The 22,645-nt window shown below is 37.8% G+C and overlaps 1 protein-coding gene across 2 annotated transcripts in view; it reads right to left on the bottom strand.

The window, feature by feature from the left end:
• hdlbpa (high density lipoprotein binding protein a) overlaps positions 1-22,645 on the bottom strand; it is a 113,322-nt gene that overhangs the window by 14,029 nt on the left and 76,648 nt on the right. The window contains exons 13-22 of one of the 2 annotated variants that reach the window (XM_057338100.1): positions 14,252-14,356; positions 14,059-14,172; positions 12,816-12,902; positions 12,601-12,732; positions 9,450-9,668; positions 8,464-8,685; positions 8,162-8,380; positions 7,924-8,062; positions 799-926; positions 602-706 (exon numbers count right to left, since the gene is read on the bottom strand). In XM_057338100.1, the coding sequence (XP_057194083.1) occupies positions 602-706; positions 799-926; positions 7,924-8,062; positions 8,162-8,380; positions 8,464-8,685; positions 9,450-9,668; positions 12,601-12,732; positions 12,816-12,902; positions 14,059-14,172; positions 14,252-14,356 (1,470 nt within the window). Of the gene's footprint in view, positions 1-601; positions 707-798; positions 948-7,923; positions 8,063-8,161; positions 8,381-8,463; positions 8,686-9,449; positions 9,669-12,600; positions 12,733-12,815; positions 12,903-14,058; positions 14,173-14,251; positions 14,357-22,645 lie in introns of both variants that reach the window. The other variant, XM_057338099.1, reaches the window with a different exon arrangement.

A 22,645-nucleotide genomic window follows, 5' to 3' on the forward strand; every position in this document is an offset into this window, starting at 1 on the left:
AAACCGCCAAATGCAGAAACGTTGTTTGGAAACCATTCGCATTCTTCGCAGGCAGGGGATGGGCGGGGCTGTGTGTACTGATCCAAACACAGAACGTACAGAGTGTGGTTGTAGCCGCTATGAGGGTAGCAGTAGACTTCGTCCAGTTAAGAGTTGTTCTACCACTGAAATAATTTTAGAGACCAGTGTTGCCTTAATATACAGAATTATGTATATTAATAAAACACTGACAGGGACCATTTTTGCGAATTACACACTTTTTATTTAACTAAAGTTTTGAATGATTATTTAAAAAAAATTCAGCCGTAACAGGTGCGCAATGAATCTCGGGATAGCCTAAGCTATGAAGGATACATTCGTTTTATCCTTAAAAACCTGCTAAAATATGGACGCATTTTGAGGCTGCATTTAAAGCAACCTTTGACTTGGGACAGCCTTACCAGCCTTCAGTCGCGCTGCTGTGATGCAATCAGTCTTAAAATGCAGCCTTCGAAGAACGCAGCCCCAACATTGGGACACAGGTAATTTGATTAGTGCTAAACTTGAGAGTTTTAAAATTACTTATAATTTTGTGTACACTATGCTAAGCCAAAAGACCAACCTCAAATTCATCCATCATCTTGCGGATTCCACTTCCTTTCTGGCCAATGATGTAGCGATGAAGCTCAAAAGGCACTTCTACCTCAATGGTCACAGGAACCAAAGCCTATAGACACATTCAACACATAGTAATTGATAAAATGCACCCAGTATACAGAAAAGCCACATGTAATTTTGATTGAGGGAAACAAGCCAGACCTTCAGAGCCTCAACAGCAGCTTCACACCTCTCTTTACGCCCAGAGAGCACAATGATGTCACATTTCCTTGGGGCAGAAGGATCGACAGGCTCTTTAACCTCTCCGTTGGCCTCACCATTCTCCTGAACTGAAGCATCAGTTGAAGAAGCTGATTAAACGGAAGTCAAAGATTTGATGCTGTTATCATATTCAGGGTTTCTGCAAATATCAATCTAATTTAATGCCTTTTCTAATGCCATTTTAAAAACGTTAAATGCTCTACACGGTGCTACACAAGTGCTTAATTTAGTAGAGCACCTGTCATAAAGAGATTTTTGCATTATGCTGTCTTCTTTTGGGGTGTACACTCATGGTCTATGGGGTCTCTAGAGACAGAATGGAATTGTATAACAAAATATTCTTTGGTCACACTTCAGTATAAGGGGCAATTCTCGCTATTAACAAACCATTACCTATGACTTTCCCCCCAATTAACTCTTAATTTGTTGCTTATTAATAGTTAGTAAGGTAGTTATTAGTTTTAGGTATTGGGTAGGATTAGGGATGTACAGAATGGTCGTGCAGAATATGTGCTTTATAAGTACTAATAAACAGCCAATATGCCAATAATAGGCATGGTAATAACAACTAGTTAATAGTGAGAATTGCCCCCTATACTGAAATATTACCTATTTTTTAAACAAATGTAATTTTCTGTTTATTAATGTTTTTACTCTACATTTGTGCAGTTTTGGGAGGATTTATGATATTTTTAATTTATATAAATAAATATTTTTTAAATAGGTTTTTATACAAAAACAGCGACATGGTTTATTGTAAGACTTTTTATTAAAAGTCACACTCATGGTCTAAGAAAATGGACAAAATTCATTCAGAAACAATGCAGATCACACAGACAGGAATAAAGTGGCACACTCCCCTGTAGCTCAGTGGTTAGCGCATGGCTCCAACAACGCCAAGGTCATGGGTTCGATCCCAGGGGATTGCACATAATTAGAAACAAATGTATAGTATAATGCAATGTAAGTCGCATTGGATAAAAGCGTCTGCCAAATGCATAAATGTAAATGTACCAAATAAGCTCACAATATTTGAAATAATATATTAAATGTGTTTAATTACACAATAACAACATGTTAAAGGGCTTCAGACGCTAGCAGGTTCTAAATGTTTTGGTCACTTCAGCATAAGTACCGGAGGCAGTTACCTGGTTCCGCACGTTTATCAAACCATAGTACATATTTTGTGACAACAAACCCACGTTATTAATTATGAACACTACATTCAAAATATATTTATAAGATATTTTTTTCTAAAAAGTCTCTAAAATTTTTAGTGCCTGTAGGAATAAAATGTAAGGTTTTTAATGGCCCGTGGAAACTGTGATATTTGTTACTCATCCAAAATATCTGGACAATGAAACAATCCTTAGTTTTTTAGAAATAATAGTACCTTTCATATACAGGCTCATTATTACACTGTGACCAACGTAAAAGTTTTATTTTAAAACATTAAGGAACACTTGTTTTAAACTTGCACAGTTCTTAAGCCCCAGGGGTCAAGAAACACATGGGCACATTTTTTCTCATAGCCACAGAAACAACTTAAAATTTACATTTACATTTAGACGCCTTTACTGTTAGTAAACATTGTGATGCGTTTTAGTGGGCGGAGCTTAGGTAGAGGCAGAAAGATCCCCTGACCACATTACTAATGCTAGGTGGCACGTTTTGTTTGCTTGCTTTTTGACAATGACAGGAAAAAAAAATCAATTTTAACATGCAAGGTCACTCACTGTCTAGGACCGCGATTGTTTTTGAAAAAGTTAACTTTAACGCAAGGAACCTGGCTGACCTGTATGTGCTCACTAGGGTTGGGTACCGGACTCTGTACTTTTAAGGGCACCGACCGAATTACGTCGGTAATTGATATCGAGTCACATTAAATCAATCTGTGCCAAATTTCAGTACTCGAGAACGCATCGGGAGAGAGAGAGAGAGGGAGAGGGAGCGGGAGAGGGAGAGGGAGAGAGGGAGAGAGAGAGAGAGAGAGAGGGAGAGAGAGAGAGAGAGAGAGAGAGAGAGAGAGGGTTGGGTACCGGACAGAGAGAGAGAGAGAGAGAGAGAGAGAGAGAGAGAGAGGAAACATTTTACTTCACGCAAAGCGAAACTACAACCGCAGGCTGTCCTTGTCAACGTACAAAATGAAAATAAACACGACTCTACATATGGTTATCATATTTATATTATTTATTTCACTTGTTCTTGTTTAGAAAATGAAGCATACAATCGCGTTAAGGAAATGCGCACTCAGACGCAGCCGGCACACGCACACACATAACACTGCACTGAACATTTAAGTTTGTTAAGGCGCTTTGTGTTTTCTGTCCACCAATGAATAAAATCATCTCATGAAGTCCTGAAACAAAGTTATTAGTGACAGATTAGAGCAGTCGATGGAAAGAGGTGAGTGAGGCCAACCGTCAAGGTGCAGTTTAAAGCTGTGAACAGCGCCGCAGGAGACTGATGCACATTTACATTATGTATTATTGTATGATCAACATTATATATTTATATGTAATTCTTTCAGTATCTCTGTTAAACATGTATATTACAAATCAATCTGTTATTTTCAGTAATGATGCTGTTAAAAATATTTTTGTAGACTTTTCAAGTTTTGTTTTTCTATATTATCTAATGGTCTGTTAATGGTGGAGATAATTTAGGTAAATTATCACACTGCATGAATAAATGCTTATGTGTGTGAGGAGGAAATAGAATAAGCTGGTTGTAATAATAATGCTGTAGTTATTTCTATAGTCTTTGTGTAAAACTTCAACAAAATGTTTGAATTGAGAGGCTTTTTCTCACTGAAATAAATAAAGTACCGAAAAAAGGTACCGGCACCAAATTCCAGGTACCGTTTTGGTACCGGTACCGGCTAAAAAGTGAACGGTACCCAACCCTAGTGCTCACTCAATTGATCCAGGGACGAACTGACAGGATTACCTCCAGTTAAGTGGAATGACATCTACACCTACCAGACAGAGAAACCAAGCGCGTATAGTAAAGATAATCAGAGCGTATAAATCTATAGATGCCTGCGTGTACTGACAGTGGCAAACATTAGCAAATGCATTTAACAATTTTTGCAACACAAACCTGACATAACATAAGCCTTGAATTTTCACGGTTCCCTCTCCCTTTATACTAATGCACTTGTGACAACTAAAGAGATGACAAACAATTTCCTTTGTTCGTTACACAACTAGCAGTTAACTCTCGGCCAGAATCTAAACAAAGTTAGCTAGCATACCCTATGCATTCAAAAGTTAACGCTACGTGGAAAAATAACCTTGTTCCCCAGTTTCTGATTTGGGCAGCCGGGAGATATTTTTAGACACATACCCAAATCATAATCCACACCAACAAAAGACAACAAAAGTGTTATGAAGAGAAACGCGAGCATTTTTGATGATCGTTTCTGTTCAGTCCGCTCATTTTATGGTGTTTAACTACAGCTGTCGTCAGTGTTTTTGTTTGGCAATGGCAGCAGGTATGTGTAAAAATATCAAAATGGAGACTGTATTCTGTCGATTGTGGCTCTAGAGTGCGACCTTATTTCTCAATAAAAAAAATCTGAGGTCGCACCGGTGCGACCAGCCGTTCGAGGGAGAAAAAAGTCTCTGCGACTCTGAAAGTCTTCCTGTGATTCAACAACACACACATTAGGCCCATATCGTGGTGTAAACCAATCAAATATAGTGAAGGGCGGACCCCCTCTCCAGGGGGCGTATTACAGAAAGTTTCTTATCATATGATATGTTAAATTAGGATTTTTAACAAATTCGTATTACAGAAGCAAATCTTAACTTGATTTGGGATTCCTATCTTATCTTAAAAAATCGTATCTTATCTCTAGTTAGGAAATCCTAAATTGCACAATCAAGCTCGGCATGATGTGAACTCCGCCATTCTCTTTCATTTAGAATGATTTTTAAAAGTTATAACTTCATTATAGTTTATCGTTTAAAGCTGGGTATATATCTCTGATCACTATCACAATAACCAAAAAGCTATTTTTTCATATTAATCACCAAAGATCTACTACGCCAGGTTTGTCGGACCGGTTTGTTTGTCGGACAAAATGGCAGTCAGTCAGGGGGGGCACATAAAATATGCGTTATGATTGGTCAGATCGCCTGTCAATCAAACTGCTTGTGAAGGGTCAATTCTCTACTGGTCGGCCTTCCAACCAATGCAGTCAAGCCCCTGCAAATGATCCAGATGCAGCAACATGTCTGGTGTTCAATTAGCCTAAAAACCCTTGTAACACCTGCCGTTCAATCAATTGCCTTGAGCTGCTAGGAGAGGTGGTCAGGGAAAAGACTTCCATGACTTTTAGTCGAGGCTCTCTCTCTCATGTTGCTTTTTCCCGTTTTTCCCCAGTTATCTTTTTCCAAATTTTTCATACTAAATTCCCACACGTGCGTTTTGTTTTTCCCTAGATGTCAATATATTTTTGATTAAACACATTTATTAATAAAATAAATTAAACATTGTTTAATGTTTAACTGTTTGTTTATTTAAATGATGTTAAATGAAAAAAATCAAAATTATGTCGCAAGTAGCCTAGAAGTTATAATTAGGGTAGGCCTATAGCCGATCAACAAACAAGATAGCCTAGCCTTAGAGTATCATCAAATGGCTAAGCCACGCCCATAGCAACCAAACAGCCTAGCAACCGTTTAGCAATACCTATATCTCTGCATCAGAACATCGTAGAGACACAGGGGTTGGTTCGTTTAACTCATAGCTTAGAGTATCATCAACTGGCAGATGCTAAGCCACGCCCATAGCAACCAAATAGGTTAACCTAGCAACCGTTTAGCAATACCTATATCTCTGAATCAGAACATCCTACAGACATGGAGGTTGGTTCGTTTCACTTGGGACGAAGCATCATCAATTGGCTTCTGCTAAGCCACGCCCATAGCAACCAAACAGGTTAGCCTAGCAACCGTTTAGCAATACCTATATCTCTGAATCAGAACATCGTACAGACATGGGGGTTAGTTTGTTTCACTTGGGACTTGAAGCATCATCAATTGGCTTCTGCTAAGCCACGCCCACAGCAACCAAACAGGTTAGCCTAGCAACCATTTAGCAAAACCAACATCTCCGCAACAGAACATCTTGGAGACACGGGAGTTGGTTTGTTATACTCATAGCTTAGAACATCATCAATTGGCATATACCAAGCCACGCCCATAGCAACCAAACAGGTTAGCCTAGCAACTGTTTAGCAATACCTATATCTCTGCATCAGAACATCGTAGAGACATGGGGGTTGGTTAGTTTCACTCATGGCTTGGAGTATCATACTAGCAACATGTTAATTATGCAAGCAAACATGCTAATCGTGTTAGTATCATGCTAGTTAACATGCTTACAGTGTAATCATCATGCTTGCAAAATGTGAATCACGTTAGCATAATGCTAGCAAACATGCTAATCTCGTTAACATTAGGCTAGCAACATGCTAATCGCATTAGCATAATGCTAGCAAACATGCTAATCATGCTAGTATCATGCTAATCGTGTAAGCATCTTGCTAGCAAACATGCTAATCATGTTAGCAGACATGCTAGTAACATGCTACCAAACATGCTATTCATGCTAGCGAACATGCTAATCATGCTAAAAACATACTATTGGTCGCATTGGAGAAAGGCATCTCCCAAATTAATAAATGTAATGTAATGTAATAAATGCTTTATTATAGGGCTGTCAAAAGATTAATCGCGATTAATCGCATCCAGAATAAAAGTTTGTGTTTACATAACATATGTCTATGTACTGTGCATATTAATTTTGTATTTATAAATACAAACACATACACAAGTATACATATTTAGGAAATATTTACATGTATTTATTTATATTTACCAATAATTGAAATTATATATAAATTAGGGCTGTCAACGTTAACGCGTTAACGCATGCGATTAATTTTTTCAAATTAACGCGTCAGAAAATATTTATCGCAATTAACGCAACATCCGTTTGTTTTGACATCCTTTGTCTAGCGTTACATTATGTAATCACGCTCTTATTCGTGTACAGGCTTTTAAACCACTTAAGCGCGATTTGAAACAGTTGCTTTGACGCGTTCAATGAAGATAGACAGCTTCTAAACTGTGGGACGCGGCAAAACGCAACGCGAGGTCCAGTCTGGTGTATACAGTCATGGGCTAAAGGCTGCGTCGGTGAATCTCTGTCAGACAGCGCATCCGTGTTAAGTTCTCTTTCGTGCTTGAATGGATAAAACCACACAAGATTATGTCAGAAAGCCCATTTTTGTCTAGCATTTTCTTAAGCACAGACTTCAAAGTGTAAAATAAAATCTTAAATGAATGCAAAGTGTTGTGAAAATGGGAGTGCGGTGACGGTCAGATCTGCGTACTGAGACAGCACTTAAAGGGGCCACGTTCTTAAACCTGTGCTGCTGTGACTCCTGTCACTAATCAATCAAAGAACAAAATGAAAGAAGAAATCAATGTGATTTTGTAACTTTAATGAGAATTCTTCTGCATTTAATTTATAACTTGGCATTAAAGACTGTAAAGTGTCCTTCAATTTCTGTATATTTCCTACATGAGCTCTCAATTATACTGTTGAATGGCTATAATTCATGTTAAAATAATCAATTTAATAGAGACATCAGTTACAATACTAATATCAAAATGTTAGCTTTCATAAAATGATGCTGTTAAAGAAATATGTTGTTTCTACATCAATTTGAAGATTAAATGTGAAATTATTAAAATGTAAAAGTATATTTTAAAATATAATTGTTATGTGCGATTAATCGTGATTAATCACAGAAAAAAATGTGTGATTAATTTTTTTAATCGATTGACAGCACTAATGTAAATGTTTATTAATATTTAGATTTTTCTTAAATATATGCATGGATGTGTATGTGTTAATAAATACAAAATTATTATGCATAGTAAACAGATAAATATTACGTAAACACAAACTTTTATTCTGGATGCGATTAATCGCGATTAATCTTTTGACAGCCCTACTTTATTATGATCAGCCAATAAATTGATTTACCTTGCAGGTCTTCTCTGTCTGGAAACTTGATCTGAACATTATGGTCTTTAGTAATCTGCTGTATGCGTGAGCCCTTTGGCCCCATTATTGAGCGGTGGAACTTCTGAGGGATCACACACTCCATGGTCACTTGTGCATCCTGTAGATTATGAGGAACATTACCACCTTAAAATAACAACAGCTGTCCGAGACAAATACTGCATGTATGTAGCTATTGCAGATTCTGCAAGCTACTCACCAAATCCTCAATCAACTCCAGCATGCGTTTTTTAGCAGCCACCACACAATCTTTGGCACCCTTCAGAGTAACCTTATCGCTCTGCGAGGCAGTCCGGGGGAAACTGACGATAACGCCACCATACTCTTCAGCAATCTCCCGCAGGACTTGACCTCGACGTGCCACAAAGAACCTATGGTGCTTTGGATCAACGGTCATACCATCCTCTACCACATTATCCTAAAACATTAAATATGTTTGGGCTATGTTTTCCTTTAAGAGTTATTTTTGGGATATTGCTCAAACTGAAAAAGGGAACCTACCAAGCTTTTAATGAGTGCCTCCAACACCTTCTGTGCTTCTGCCACAGCTTCCTCTGTACCCATGACTGTGATCAGCTCTTGATCCTTGTCCTGTGGAGTAGGAAAGATGATTCTGGCACCCGTGCTGTCCCGCACCTTCCGGATATTTCCGCCTCCTTTTCCAATAAGGAACTTGTGGTATTCAGGTTTGGCACAGAGCTCAACTGTGTGGCTTTTAGTTTGCTATTACAAAACAATCAGAAGTAGATTATTTGTAGTGAAACTTTAACCTAATGTGGAATAAAGAGTTAATTCAGTACAAGACTATTGATGTGATTAAAGGAATTTTGATATTAATAAACCAACATTCATCTTTAATAAAATAAAAAAATGTCTTTAAAAACCTATATCGGTCGACCACTAAGCTGAACTTAATGGCCGATGCCAATATTAAGAAAGCACTGTGGCCGATAAGAGGCAGATATAACACAGATGCAATTAAATGAGAGACATACACAATAATTGTTAATTTACTTGCAATTTTCTGCATTATGTGCCTAGTTAGAAACAGTATTGAACACATGAAAAGGTTCACACAAGACATTACATTAATTGTGGGCAGCTAAACATGGCTTAAAATGAATAAAATACAGCAATTGAAACATATTATTGATACTTGCTACACAATTTTCAAAAATCTCATCCACCTTACACAACTCATTTTTACTGTGGTCATATTACATTACTAAGTGGCAAATGCCTGCTTTACATCTTAGTGGCATTTTTATGAATAAAATGCTAATGTGCTATATGGCAACCAAACAGAAAAAAGTCCATTTGTAAAACAGAATCGGCTAATGCCGATATAATGGAAAAAATTCCAAATACTGTTAGAGATTTTGGCCACGGCAGTATATCGGTCTATCACTAGTTCAGCTTAATGCTTGATTGATTTCCGTTTCAAACGTTAGCCACTTTCTTAACAAAAACCCATTTTTAAAACAGACCTTCTCTTCCGCCAGAGACAGCAGCTGGTTCTTTGCTTTCTCAACCTCCTCTGCTGGGCCTCTGATTGTCACTGCATCAATGCCAGAGCCCTCTGTGGGGAAATGAATGTGCACGCCACCACACTCCTCCATGATGGAACGCACAAAACGCCCCTTGGAGCCAATTAAGGAGTTGTGCAATTTAGAGGGAATGGAAACCTCCACCTCTGTAATATTTGCCTGCACAAACATTTCGGAAAAATGAACATGTCTCATTCCATCCACATGCTACTCAAACGGTAAGAAATCAATCTCAAGACACATTAACTTAAGTCATTCTATAATTAGGGGTACATGTCATATCCATGGATCAATTTGACTCATTTTTCATTAACTTCCCACTTCAAGCAATGATGACTTTTATATCAGGGGACATTTCCAATTCATTTAATACAAAAATCCAACATCTTCACATCTTTTATCTTGCAAAAATGGCATATTCTGTACTCGAAATTGCGTTTTTTGTGCCGCCCGATTTAGTAAATGTGAGATATTTTACTCTTCAAATTAGCTCTCAAATGTTTCTGTACATATCTCATGATTCTGTACATATATCTTATAAATATTTGCCCAAAATATTTTGCTCATGCATCTACATTAAATCATTCATTTTGCTTATGTCAGAGAAATACGTGTCAACTGTGGAACAAACCGTTGCTGATTTATAGGGAGTTTTATAGGGAGTAACAAAGTGACCATGTCAAATGTCCAAAATCACGTGATGTAATTTCCTTTTTTGGAGGGAAATTTGAAGACAGCGCAGTAAGTCTTAACTTCTCTTCAATATTTTATCCATATTATTGTCTGCACATAAGAGTAGATTAACATGTTCTGTTGAACTTGTATCACATGTTACAGTGAGGGAAATAAGTATTTGATCCCCTGCTGATTTTGTAAGTTTGCCTACTTACAAACAAATGAAGGGTCTATAATTTTTATGGTGGGTTTATTTTAACTGATAGACACAGAATATTTAAAAAAATCAGGGGAAAAAATGTTATATAAAGGTTATAAATTGATTTGCATTTCAGTCAGTGAAATAAGTATTTGATCCCCAAGCAAAACATAACTTTGTACTTTGTGGAGAAACCCTTGTTGGCAAGCACAGAGGTCAGACATTTCTGATAGTTGGTCACCAGGTTTGCACATGTGTCCGGATACATTTAGTCCACTCCTCTGTCAATCTTTAAGGTTTCTTGGCTGTCGCTCAGCAAATTGGAGTTTTAGCCTCCTTCACAGAGGTTCTATAGGACTAGGGTCTAGAGACTGGCTAGGACATTTAATGTGCTTCTCCTTAAGCCACTATTTGGTTGTCTTGGCAATATGTTTTGCGTCTTTGTCATGTTAAAGGCTCATCCATGACCCATCTTCAGTGACCTAGTTAAGGGGAGGAGGTTCTCGTCCAAGATTTTACGGTACATGGGCCCGTCCCTCAGCCCCTCAATGCGGTGAAGTCATCCTGTATACCTGTAGCAGAGAAAAAGCCCTAAAGCAGAATGTTTCCAACACTGTGCTTCTCTGTAGACATGATGTTCTTGGGCTCATAGTCAGCATTTCTCTCCCTCCAAACACAGGAGTCCATTTTGGTCTCACAGCAGTGCCAGCACTTTCGCCAAAGCCTTTTCTGAATCATTTTTATGTTCATTGTCAAACTTAAGACGAGCCAGGCGGGTCTTCTTGGGCAGGAGGACCTTGCGGGTGCTTCAGGATTTCAGTCTACTGTGGCATAGCGTGTTACCAATGTGTTACCAATGTTTTGCTTGCTAACTGTGTTCCCAACTGTCTTGAAATCATTAACAGGCTTCTTCCGTGTAGTTCTGGGCTGATCTTTAACATTTCTCATGATCATCTTTACCCCATTGGGGAAATATTGCAGGGAGCTCCAGAACAAGGGCATTTGATAGTTATTTTGTATATCTTCTATTTCCAAATAATCACACCAACAGTTGTCTCCTTCTCACCAAGCTTCTGTCTGTAGCCTATTCAAGGTTTGTGCAGGTCTCCAATCTTGTCGCTGACATCCTTTAAAACCTATTTGGTCTGGACCATGGTGTTGGAGAGGTTGAACTGGAAGATACAGATTCTGTTGGCAGGCATCTTTTATATACATAACAAGCTGATTTAGGAGTACTTTCTTAAAGTGACAGGACTAATCTGCGGTCCATATAGGCACATAACCAATCTGTGGAGCCAGAATTCTTGCTAGTTGGTAGGGGATCAAATACTTATTTCACTGACTGAAATGCAAATCATTTTATAACCTTTATATAACATTTTTTCCCCTGATTTTTTTAAATATTCTGTGTCTATCAGTTAAAATAAACCCACCATAAAAATTATAGACCCTTCATTTGTTTGTAAGTAGGCAAACTTACAAAATCAGCAGGGATCAAATACTTATTTCCCTCACTGTATATGTATACATATGTAGAGAAAGAATATAAAAACATAAGTTAATCAAGGTCATGTGCAAACTGCTGACCTTGGACTAGTTAGTACAAGGTGCTTAAATGGCCAAAATGTCAACTGTGTTACCTATCAACGGTTGACAATGTTGGCAATTCAGTGTCAATTTATGCTCACACTGAGTGTAGTTGAACAGTTTGTGAATATTCTTTACAATTACACAGAAATTACATAGGAATTGTACAGGATCTCTCTGGAAGTCTTTGGTAGGATGGTGAATAACACTAAATTCAGCATACTGCAGATTTATGTTGGAGCAAAGTTTCATTCTTAAGGATAGCTTCCCACAAAATGCCCATTATAAAGCTCCAAATTCATATTTTCAAATCAGTTAGACGGATAACCTCGAAAACCTTCAAACACATGAATGAAGTACCACACATTTGGATAACGCATGTTTCATTTGACACAGCATGTGTCCGTAACAGTTGACAAAATAATGAATTCAAATGTTCATTTTCATTAACATTTAAAAAGTCATTGGAGCTTAAGCTTGCCAAATAATTAATTTAGCATATTAAGGGGATATATTATTCAACCACCTAGTTTAATTATCAAAAGAATTATACTGATTTCCTGACTTTTTGGCTCACATGAAATGTACCCCTAAATATAGAATGACTATTAAATGTAACAGAAATCTCACCAGTTCTTTCTGAATGGCCAGGATTCTAATTTTTGCTGCCTCACAGTTTGCCTTCTTTCCAGTGATGACAATCATTTCTGAGTTGCTGTTTTCCGCAGGCAGGTCAATTTTAGTGTTCGTTTCTTCACGGATCTGAGGAGAAACAAAACGTTTATCTGTCACTCACCCTTTTTATTGATATTAGCCATTTCTAAGCTCTAAAATAAGATACATACCTTCTTTATATTTGCTCCACCTTTGCCAATTATGTTTTTGTGGAATTGCTTGAAAATTGGGACTGAGACTGAATAGCCGTTCTCAACCTGGAAATACAACAGTCAGTCACTGTTTGCATTGCAATCATAGTGTCAATTCACAACCCACTAGGGCTGGGTGATGTGTTTAGAAAAAAATATCGATAATCGACTTTAAAATCATCACGATACCCGATATTATCGGGTGTGTTTGACTTCATGCAACATTGCGCAGACGATCAATCTGCGGATACGGACCACAGGGAATTCATTCCGGACCCGCCAAGTGCCAAACAAACACGCATGCAGGCACGCGCGCACACACACAGGCACGCCACGCGCACAAACCAGTGTTGCAGTGACTTCTTTCATCAGGTAAAGCACGTAGATAAACCATAACTTTCATGCAGTAGAAAAATGTTGCAGGTGTCCTGAAATTTCATCCTACCCATCAGATTAACCTACCAGGCATGCTCGCAGCAATGTTACGTAATTTTTTTGTGCTATAAAATCATCCTACCTGTTTATTTTATACTGCTACGGGAATATGATAGTGTATTTTCGTTGTTAAATCATTCTACATATTTGAATATGTAGTACAATTTGATTGGGTGTTGCGCTGCAAATGAATCCTACAGATTTCTTTTATGCTGCTAGGATAATCTGAGGGTATTTATGCTGTAACTTTATTTTATGTGTTTATTTTAAGATGGTAGGACTATCTGACAGGGTATTTTGCATTGTAAAATCATCCTACCTGTTTATTTTGTCGATGTGGTTTAGATTATATTAAGGTTTGCCCTGCGGTAGGAAAATCTGACAGGGTAGGACAATTCGAACAACGGTACAGCACCGCGAGCGTGAGGTTTTGCTTTGCCGAAGCAGCTCGTCTTTCTCTTGGTCTATCTGTGCAGCGACCGGCAGAAAACAGCAGCACATTCAACTGACCGAACAAAACAGCGTTTCAAAACATTGTCACTGTTACCGACTGCCTGGGCATATGAACATTATCACGCGATGTACTGTAGGCTTTAGCGTGAACGTTAACGTTATAACGCGTATTTTCCATTATTATCAATTATCGCCTGGTATCCATCTGTTGTAATCGACACTGGGATATTTGCGAGACATCGGCAATATACGATAACATAGTCACATGCTCAGCCCTACAACCCACCACTACAATCTAGTATTTAAATAAAAAATTGAAAGAAAACCTGCATACCATTTCAGCCACTATTTTCTGCATGAACTTTGTGCATTTCTCCACTTCAGTACGAGGTCCACGCAGTTGTACAATGTCACTTTTCTGCATTGGGTCAGGGAAGTTGATGATAACCTGTAAGAAAGAACAAGTTTAATTCTTGATTTAAATGCATGAAACTCAACACCTAACTGAAAAAAGTATCAGCTTTTACCTCAGGAAACTTGTCCCGAATTTCTTTAATTTTCTCCCCTTTCTGTCCAATGATGGCTCGATGAAAACGCTGTTCAATAATCATGTCCTTTGTACGCTCATTCTCCTGTTGAAATCATAACATGTTGAGACTTTCAACTTGAGTTGCCAAACAACGTCTACAAATAACAGTGTTTCAGTTATATTAATTTTGCCGTGGCGGGCCGCCACGTCAAAAATCCTTCCCACCACGACTACAGACGCACTTGTTTCCCATTCATTCTAATTTTTCTGGCCATTGTTGCCAAATTTGCAACTCTTTCACTAGATTTAACTACTTGTTCAGAAGACGCATACAATGACAAACCTAGCGTTTTTTTGGATTAACTGTTGCTTTCATTCAGTGAGGAACTGTCGTCAGTACTGCCCCGCTAACGCGAGGTCTCGTTTTCCCGGTGCAGGAAACGCCTCTCTCGGGTCTCGGCGTCTGTGAGCGAGTGAGCAAGCAGCACATTCAGTTCACCCTAAGGCCGGCTTGTGAATGAAAGCGTACAACAGTGTTTCCAAAACCAGTCACTATTATTGACTGTTTGGATATAAGTACGAACACAGTTTGTCTGTAAATAAGCACATGGTTTCAAAGACAGGCTGTGTATGTGCTGTGTGACAGAATATAGCCAAAATCTCCACTCTCCAGATTCCAAACGTAAAAATAGGATGCAGGCAGTTTTTTCCCATATCATAATTTCTTCTGTTATGTTGTATTTCCGTTATTGCATTTTGTTTCTTTTATACAGTTTTTGTTGCTGTTACTTACAGGTCATATATTAAAACATGCACACAAATATTGCATTTTTTTCATGATATTTAATTAAAAGGGATATTGTCTTTTTAATTGTATTTTATATTCCCTAATATGTTGAATGAAATTGCTGTTAATTTACTCACCCCCAGTACTTCCAATATGTGGGTGGTATTGTTTTTTTCTTTTCAAGAAGATTTACGAATATACTGAATTAATGAAAGTCAAAAAAATAAAAAGTAAAAAACACCAATACATTCAGCACAAAGTAATCCCAACCCCTTGACGTTAAACTGGCATCTAATAAAGTGAATCAATCGGTCTGTACAAGAAACTGAACGCTATTATCGCATCTTCGGGTGAATTCCAATAGCATTCATGTGCTTTATCATGCTTTATAAGACACCAAAAGTTATGAGCCGCGGGAATTACTTTCATATTGAACGTAGCAGCGTTTTGGACTTTCAAAGGCTTGGCGTCTCAGGATGTGCATTTCTTAAAGGACGCCATTCTTAAAGTCTCTCCACTTATTTGACAAGTGAAGGCAGGCCAGGTAAAGATGATTGATCGGGCCACATGTACAATGTAAAAGTGCATTCTCACGTATACTTTAACTTTACCTTTACAGCTAGCATATGCATCGGTTTAAGTTAAGTTAAAGTAATGTGTTGTGCTTTGACGCAATCCACACGCACCACTTCAGCGATTTTGACAAGGCGCCCACTCATAATTCAGTAACACATTTGAGAAGACGAGAGAAAGTCAGTTAAGATACTTATACCATGATCGCCACCTCCTAACACCAGTCAAGTTTATAATCTGGGCCCGTATTCATAAAAAATCTTAGAATTTTGTCACTAGGAGCAACTCTTTGCTCTAAGAAATTTCTTAGAAATGTGGGCGTTTTCCCTTAAAAAATTACAGAAAAGACCCTAGTAAAGAAAAAGTAATTAAAGCATCTTTACCCTTAAAAGAGGTCCTAAGATCCAAAATTGTAAGGAGTAGCAACAAGGACTTTTAAGAGGCTTAAGAGTTTCTTTAGCAGCAGAGAAAATGGACAAATCGCAAAGAGGGAAAAGAAATGCGTTGCACACAATGCATGACGGTTACAAATGTGAACAAAATTGTTGGTACATATGAGCAAAGGCTGTGAAAATATATATGCATTGTGTGTCTTTTTGAGCTTTTTATCTTTATTTCAAATTTATATCTACAAAATTCCAACGATTCATTAAAGTAAAACATTTGGAAGTGGGGAGAATATCACATTGGGAATTATTTTTTCTCCAGTACACCCTGGCTACAATTATTGGTACCGTTGTAATCAAAAATTTCTGCAACCTCTATTTGCAAGAAAAACAGCACTGAGTGTTTTTTTTTTAAGATGGGATAACACACGCAGTTTCTGCCAATCTCATATTAATCTTGAGTATAGGGCTGAAACGATTCCTCGAGTAACTCGAGTAATTCGAATACAAAAAAAATCATTGAGGCAAATTTTGTTGCCTCGAAGCTTTGTTTAATCCATTTAACTACAGTACACACGGAGCACTGCATTTCCCCACGGACCGTTATTACTGACGCGTAGCCCGCTAAACTCTATTCATGTTACAGGGCTCTCAAATTCACCGTGAGACACACGCATTTTAGACTGTTCACACGCTCACACGTATGGCTCATGCTGATAAATAAGTGAGAGCTTATTGAAATGGTGAACGCTATTTTACTTAGTTTTAGTCTATTTTGCGAGTAAAACTTGTTTTCCGGTTGCATTGAGTCCATCAAACTAGATGCAGACTTGTGGACGCCGAATCCTGTTATTTACACGTCATCTGTCTGTTCTGCGTGTCTGAGTGAATGAACTGCACTGTTTAACGTGCTACACGCGTGATGCTCATGAATTTGTCTGCGCTGAATGAGGACATGAACTTCACCTCCAGAGTTGCTCTGAGAGTTTATTTCACGAACATGTTATTGTTTGAGTGAAGAAACAGACATACTAAAAAATAAGCGTCTTCCGACAACCTGTCAAAATAAAGGTCATAGGCTATATATTACTATTTAATAGTAAAAAAAGAAACTAATTTATATAAACTAAATGCATCATGCATAAGCTGAAGTTAGTTGTTTACCTTTGAAATTATTCTTTCTATTTTTATTCATGTTTCTTATTTATATATTTGTATTATATTGCATTTTGAATTTAATATGGCAATGGAATGTACAAAATGGGTTTAGTTTTCACAGATATTAATGTATGCAATTTCAGCAATAAAAACTTTAATTGTTCTAAAAAGGAAACAAATTAGTTGTTTTACTCATTTTAAGAGACCTGTCTTATTTTCTCTTGCAATTTTAGTATTGCTTTTTAATAAAGAAAAAGTACTTATCTGAATACCCGGTTAATCGATGGAAAAATAAGTAGAATACTCGATTAGTAAAAGAATCAATAGCTGCAGCCCTACTTAAGTATTGCATACGTCGTATCTTCGAGTATTTAGTTTGATCAAATTTATAAAAGAGAGATACAGCTGTGCGATTATTTCCGGAAAAAGTCAAGCAGCTGTAGGCAGGCAGGGGGGGCGGAACTATAGCACGAGCGCACAATACATCACATTATTACTTATGCACGTATGCCCCAATTGCTAACAAAACACAGACATGTGACTTAGTTTGATTTACCGCGTGCAGTTCATGTACCAGTCTTTAAAAAAAAATTTGGACAAGTTGGAGTGCTGCGAGAGTGTACTATCAAGCACAGAAATACTACGTCATACGTCCAACATTTTTTTTTAACAAGTTGACCACGTTAAGCATGAGAAGCCAGCATGTTCAACAGTGTAAAGTCAGAATGCATGACATAGCATGTTATCCCGCCTTTAACGTCTGATGAGGTTTGAGAATACATGGCAAGTCTTCGGAGTCCATTCCTCTATAAAGAATTTCTACAGATCCTTCAAATGTTGGTGCTCCCTCTTCCTCAGTTCATCCCACTGAATTTCTATAGGGTTCAGATCAGGGAACTGGAATGGCTATGGGAGGACCTTGATTTTGTGCTCAATGACACATTTTTGTGTCAATTTTGGTGTTTGTTTTAAACCAATGTCATGATTAAATATCTAACCATTACCAGTTATAAGATTTCTAGCAGAGCATGTCAGGTTTTTATTTATTGTTTATCTGTTGGTATTTGATTTAATCCATGATGCCATGTATCTGAACAAGATGTGCAGAAACTCTATCCCTTTAAGACAAAGGCAGATGTGCAACATCTTCAGTCGATTAAAACTTCTTAATTATTGCCATGTTGGAATGGGAATTTTTATTGTTTTAACTATTTCCTTAAATCCTCTTTCCATTTTGTGTAGCTCAACAATCTTTCCCTGCACATCAGAACTATATTCTTTGGTTTTACAAATTGTGATGAATGAATGAGGGGGTTTTGGCTTGGTGTTACTTAATATTTATTCGCTTGTGCCACAAGAAGTCATGACTGGACAACATCTTGTTTCTAGTCACCTTGGTGTGCTAAGAAAATGTAAATATCAATGGGAATATACTTACTCATAAGTATTTCTTAGGGTACCGCAACTATGCTTACAGAAGGTGGGGACTGAACCAAATCATCACTGCTGCAAAGTGATCAAACAAAGAATTACAGCACTTTCAGAACCTTATTGTGTTGCTGTTCATTTCCAATCAAATATGTTTAAATACTATATTCTTAAATAAATATTTATGTACATATACGCGTGTGTGTCTAATATATATATGTGTGTGTGTGTGTGTGTGTAATACACAGAATATATATGTATATATATATATCAGTGGCGAGCAGTGACTTTATATGGGTATGCTGACTGGTAAGACCAGTAGCGGCCTTTGCTGTTTTACTTGAAAAGATCCCCGCCCATCCCATCACGTTGCGCACACATCAGCTTGAATAGACTTGAGTCAAAAGTTTGATCAAAATTATATGGAAAAAAAGCACTCAAATTCAAATTGATTTTAACAAGTAATTAAGTCTGCGCGTTACCTAGTCGTTTTTTGCAAATTAAAATTTCCACACCAAGCCAGCAGCTGAACGGTTGCAGGTCTGAGCAACAGACAGTGGTGTTTCCTTACTGATTGAATCAAGTGAGTCAATGATTGAAATGCAGTTTCAACATATCAGTGGAATGAATGACTCAAAAGACCCGGCGACACCTACTGGTCGGTTTAAGTGTCATATTTCAATTCTATTTAAAATCATGTTTATTTATCCCTATATTTAATGTCTCTGCCTCTACTCTAATAACTTGTTTTTATTCCTAATGAATAGTATTAAAATTTCTTATCAAGGTAATATAAAATGCTGCAATGTGATATAGCGCAAACAACAACAAAGGACTTTGTTTTCTAATGCAATGTGTTGCTCAAAGGGAATAAAATCCTCAGTTTTTTGTTTTGCATGCTTTATTTTATTTTTTTCATTATCACTTTACTCATCTCGAGCATGATGCCAAATAACGTATATCTTCACCACACTTTCTAAGCCAAAAGTGTACAAAGATACTCTATGTTTTCAGTGGACTTTGCTTTCTCAAATAAAGCAATTATTGTAAAGCTGGTTTGTATTTGTGAATGTGATTTTGGCAGAAACAGCGCATTTTTCAGCATGGGGGAGCGCTTTGTTGACAGCTTACATTGTGCTTGAAATCACCCGCATGCCAGCAAATTCATAAGAACGCGCAACAATCCTGACGAGTCATAGCAATAGAGCGGAGGTGCCAAAGTTGCTGTGAATCCGCTTCCCCGGAAGCTTCCATATATGGCACAGATTTACAGAAATTTACAGTCGTTTGGCAAATAAATAATTTTACTTATTCCCATAATTTCATCATGTAGCTTTAAATTACATCTCAAATGACTAGGATTCAATTTATAAACATTAATTAGTCAGTCCGCGAACTCATTCTCGCAAATGGCCTGGGTATGCGGAGCATTAGCAGCTTATATGGACAGAAAGCCACTGATGAGAGCAACTTGGAGTAAGGAAAGGACAAACACTTTTATCTTACTGAGGAGGCGGGGCTGACCCCGTTGCCATGTATGACAGCCTTTTGAAGATTTTGATTGGTTGGTTGCCCAAGAAGAGAAAATGTATATATAGGGGTGACCCCGAATAGTTGAAGATCCGATGCTTCGATAGGAGCCTGATTCGACTACCAATCTCACAAAAGAATCTTCGCAGATGTGTTATGCAATGGGGATAATGCCATTTTGGTTATATGGGCAGTGGCGTAGCAGAAGGGCACGCACTGTGCAGCCAAAAATATTATTTATGATGTAAACAAATGGGACATTTTTGGGGTTGGGTTCAGAAACCCCTGGCGCATATGTGCATGACCCAGTGCAGGATCAAGTATCTTCGCGTCTTCTGTGCTGCGAGACCAGTAAAGAGAAGCAGCTTGTTCCTCACGTAACTCACAAATGAATGTGTACACAGTTTCCAAACATTTGTCACTTACTGAATGTTTGGGCATATAAATATGAATTAACACTTTGACTGTAAATGTACGTAGTTCGTTACTTGACTATAATTTTTTTGTATCATGCAGCGCAAAATTCAACATAATATAACCAAAATCCCCACATATAGCAACCACGGCGCAGACTTTCAGAACTTGTCATTCTCTGCAACTGAAAGCATGCGCGTCAGGAACACGGCGAAAGCATGCGCGTCAGGAACACGGCGAAAGCATGCGCGTCAGGAACACGGCGAAAGCATGCGCGTCAGGAACACGGAGAAAGCATGCGCGTCAGGAACACGGAGAAAGCATGCGCGTCAGGAACACGGAGAAAGCATGCGCGTCAGGAACACGAAGAAAGAGTACGCAGGAATTTTTTTTGAAAAAGGGACTTTTTGACTGTTTAAATGGTAATATGCTTTATTGCAGTGGTCACCAACCCTGTTCCTGGAGATCGACCGTCAGACTGCAGCTCCAACCCTGCTTCAGCACACCTGTCTGTAATTATCAAGCAAACCTGAACACCTTGATTAGATAGTTCAGGGGTGTTTGATTGGGGTTGGAGCTGATATCTTCAGGACGGTCGATCTCCAGGAGCAGGGTTGGTGACCACTGCTTTATTGCATTCATTATTTACATGCGGTTAATATGCCTTATTGCATTCATTCTTTACATGCGGTAAATAAAAGTAAATTTATTGAAAGTTCATTGTTAATGAACGTGCTGTATTCCTGTTTGTAAGAACATACTCATTACAGAGTAGTTAAAAAAATAGTTTTGAGGAGAGATCTAGTCTAGTAAGTGGCACAGCATTGTTGCATGATGTTTAAGGAAAATGTCCATTAATTTTACCATTTGTGGCTTGTGTTTTGAATATGTGTTCCCCTGCATTTCAGACATTTTGCCTAAACACATTTATTTTGCACATTGTGACTTGAATCTGTCTTAGGATTTACATTTATAATAAATAAATAAATAAAAATGAAATGGCCTGTTCTAAACACATTCTGTAAATTAATGTTTGATTGTTTTTCAGTCCATCAATGTTGCGCTGTACCCTTGTTAAACATCTGGTGTCTTCCCACATGCACGCACACGCGATTCCACTATCAGTCGACAATAGGCAAGACGTGACAATTCTGATTAGACTATGTAAATCCTTAGTTGAGGACACCCCTGTGTGTGTGTTGTGTGTGTGGCCTTGTTTTTATATCCCGTTGGGGACCTAAACTTGAATGCACACCAACACATGGGAACTCGTGCCAACTATTTATATTTAATTAAATTTAAGTTAACATTAGTTTGTATTATTTTACTGCATAATAACTGTATTAAATGAACATTCAACAAAATTCAACTAATCCTTTATTTTATTAAATAAAAAATTTGCTGAATGTGTCCTGTATTTGGTCGCATTTAAACAAACCGTATGGTACATTGCGATACCAAGCTCAACTGCTAAATGTCAGTCTAAATTCAAAATATTGGAGAGACAAGTTTAGCCAAGTAACGGTTCTTCGCGGTGTCTTTTAATTGTTATCAGAAATAATCTACAGGCACTCTAATGTTTGTGAATGTGTACCGGAAGTTAAGTTGGAGTCACAAAAGTTTGCATGCGCAGTAACGTTTTTTTATGTTGTTAAGATAATATATATATACAGTATATACTGTATATAAATAACAACATAAACAAACGTTACTGCGCATGCACTTTTGTGACTCCAACTTAACTACTAACATACATACATACATACATGCATACATACATACATACATACATGCATACATACTAGGGGTGGAGCCGAACTCGAATACGGTATTCGGAAAGGCACAAAGCGGCTGCTCCACACAGCAATAGAGAAGGCTCGGCTGAGCGAAAAAAGACTTCACTGCGTGCATCACTATTTTTGTTGAATACATTTTTGTACCTTAACTGGGTCGCTCGCTGCGGTCTCATGAGAAAACACAGCTTTTTGATATAAAGTTTTTCTTGTTCCCGATTACAAATATTTTTTTAAGTATTTGTTCGAAATAAGTATTAGTAAAAAACACGCTATTTGTGCCTTTCCGAATACCGTATTCGGGTTCGGCTCCACCCCTAACT

The sequence above is a fragment of the Triplophysa rosa genome, linkage group LG7 (assembly GCF_024868665.1).
Source record: "Triplophysa rosa linkage group LG7, Trosa_1v2, whole genome shotgun sequence".
Taxonomy (NCBI): domain Eukaryota; kingdom Metazoa; phylum Chordata; class Actinopteri; order Cypriniformes; family Nemacheilidae; genus Triplophysa; species Triplophysa rosa.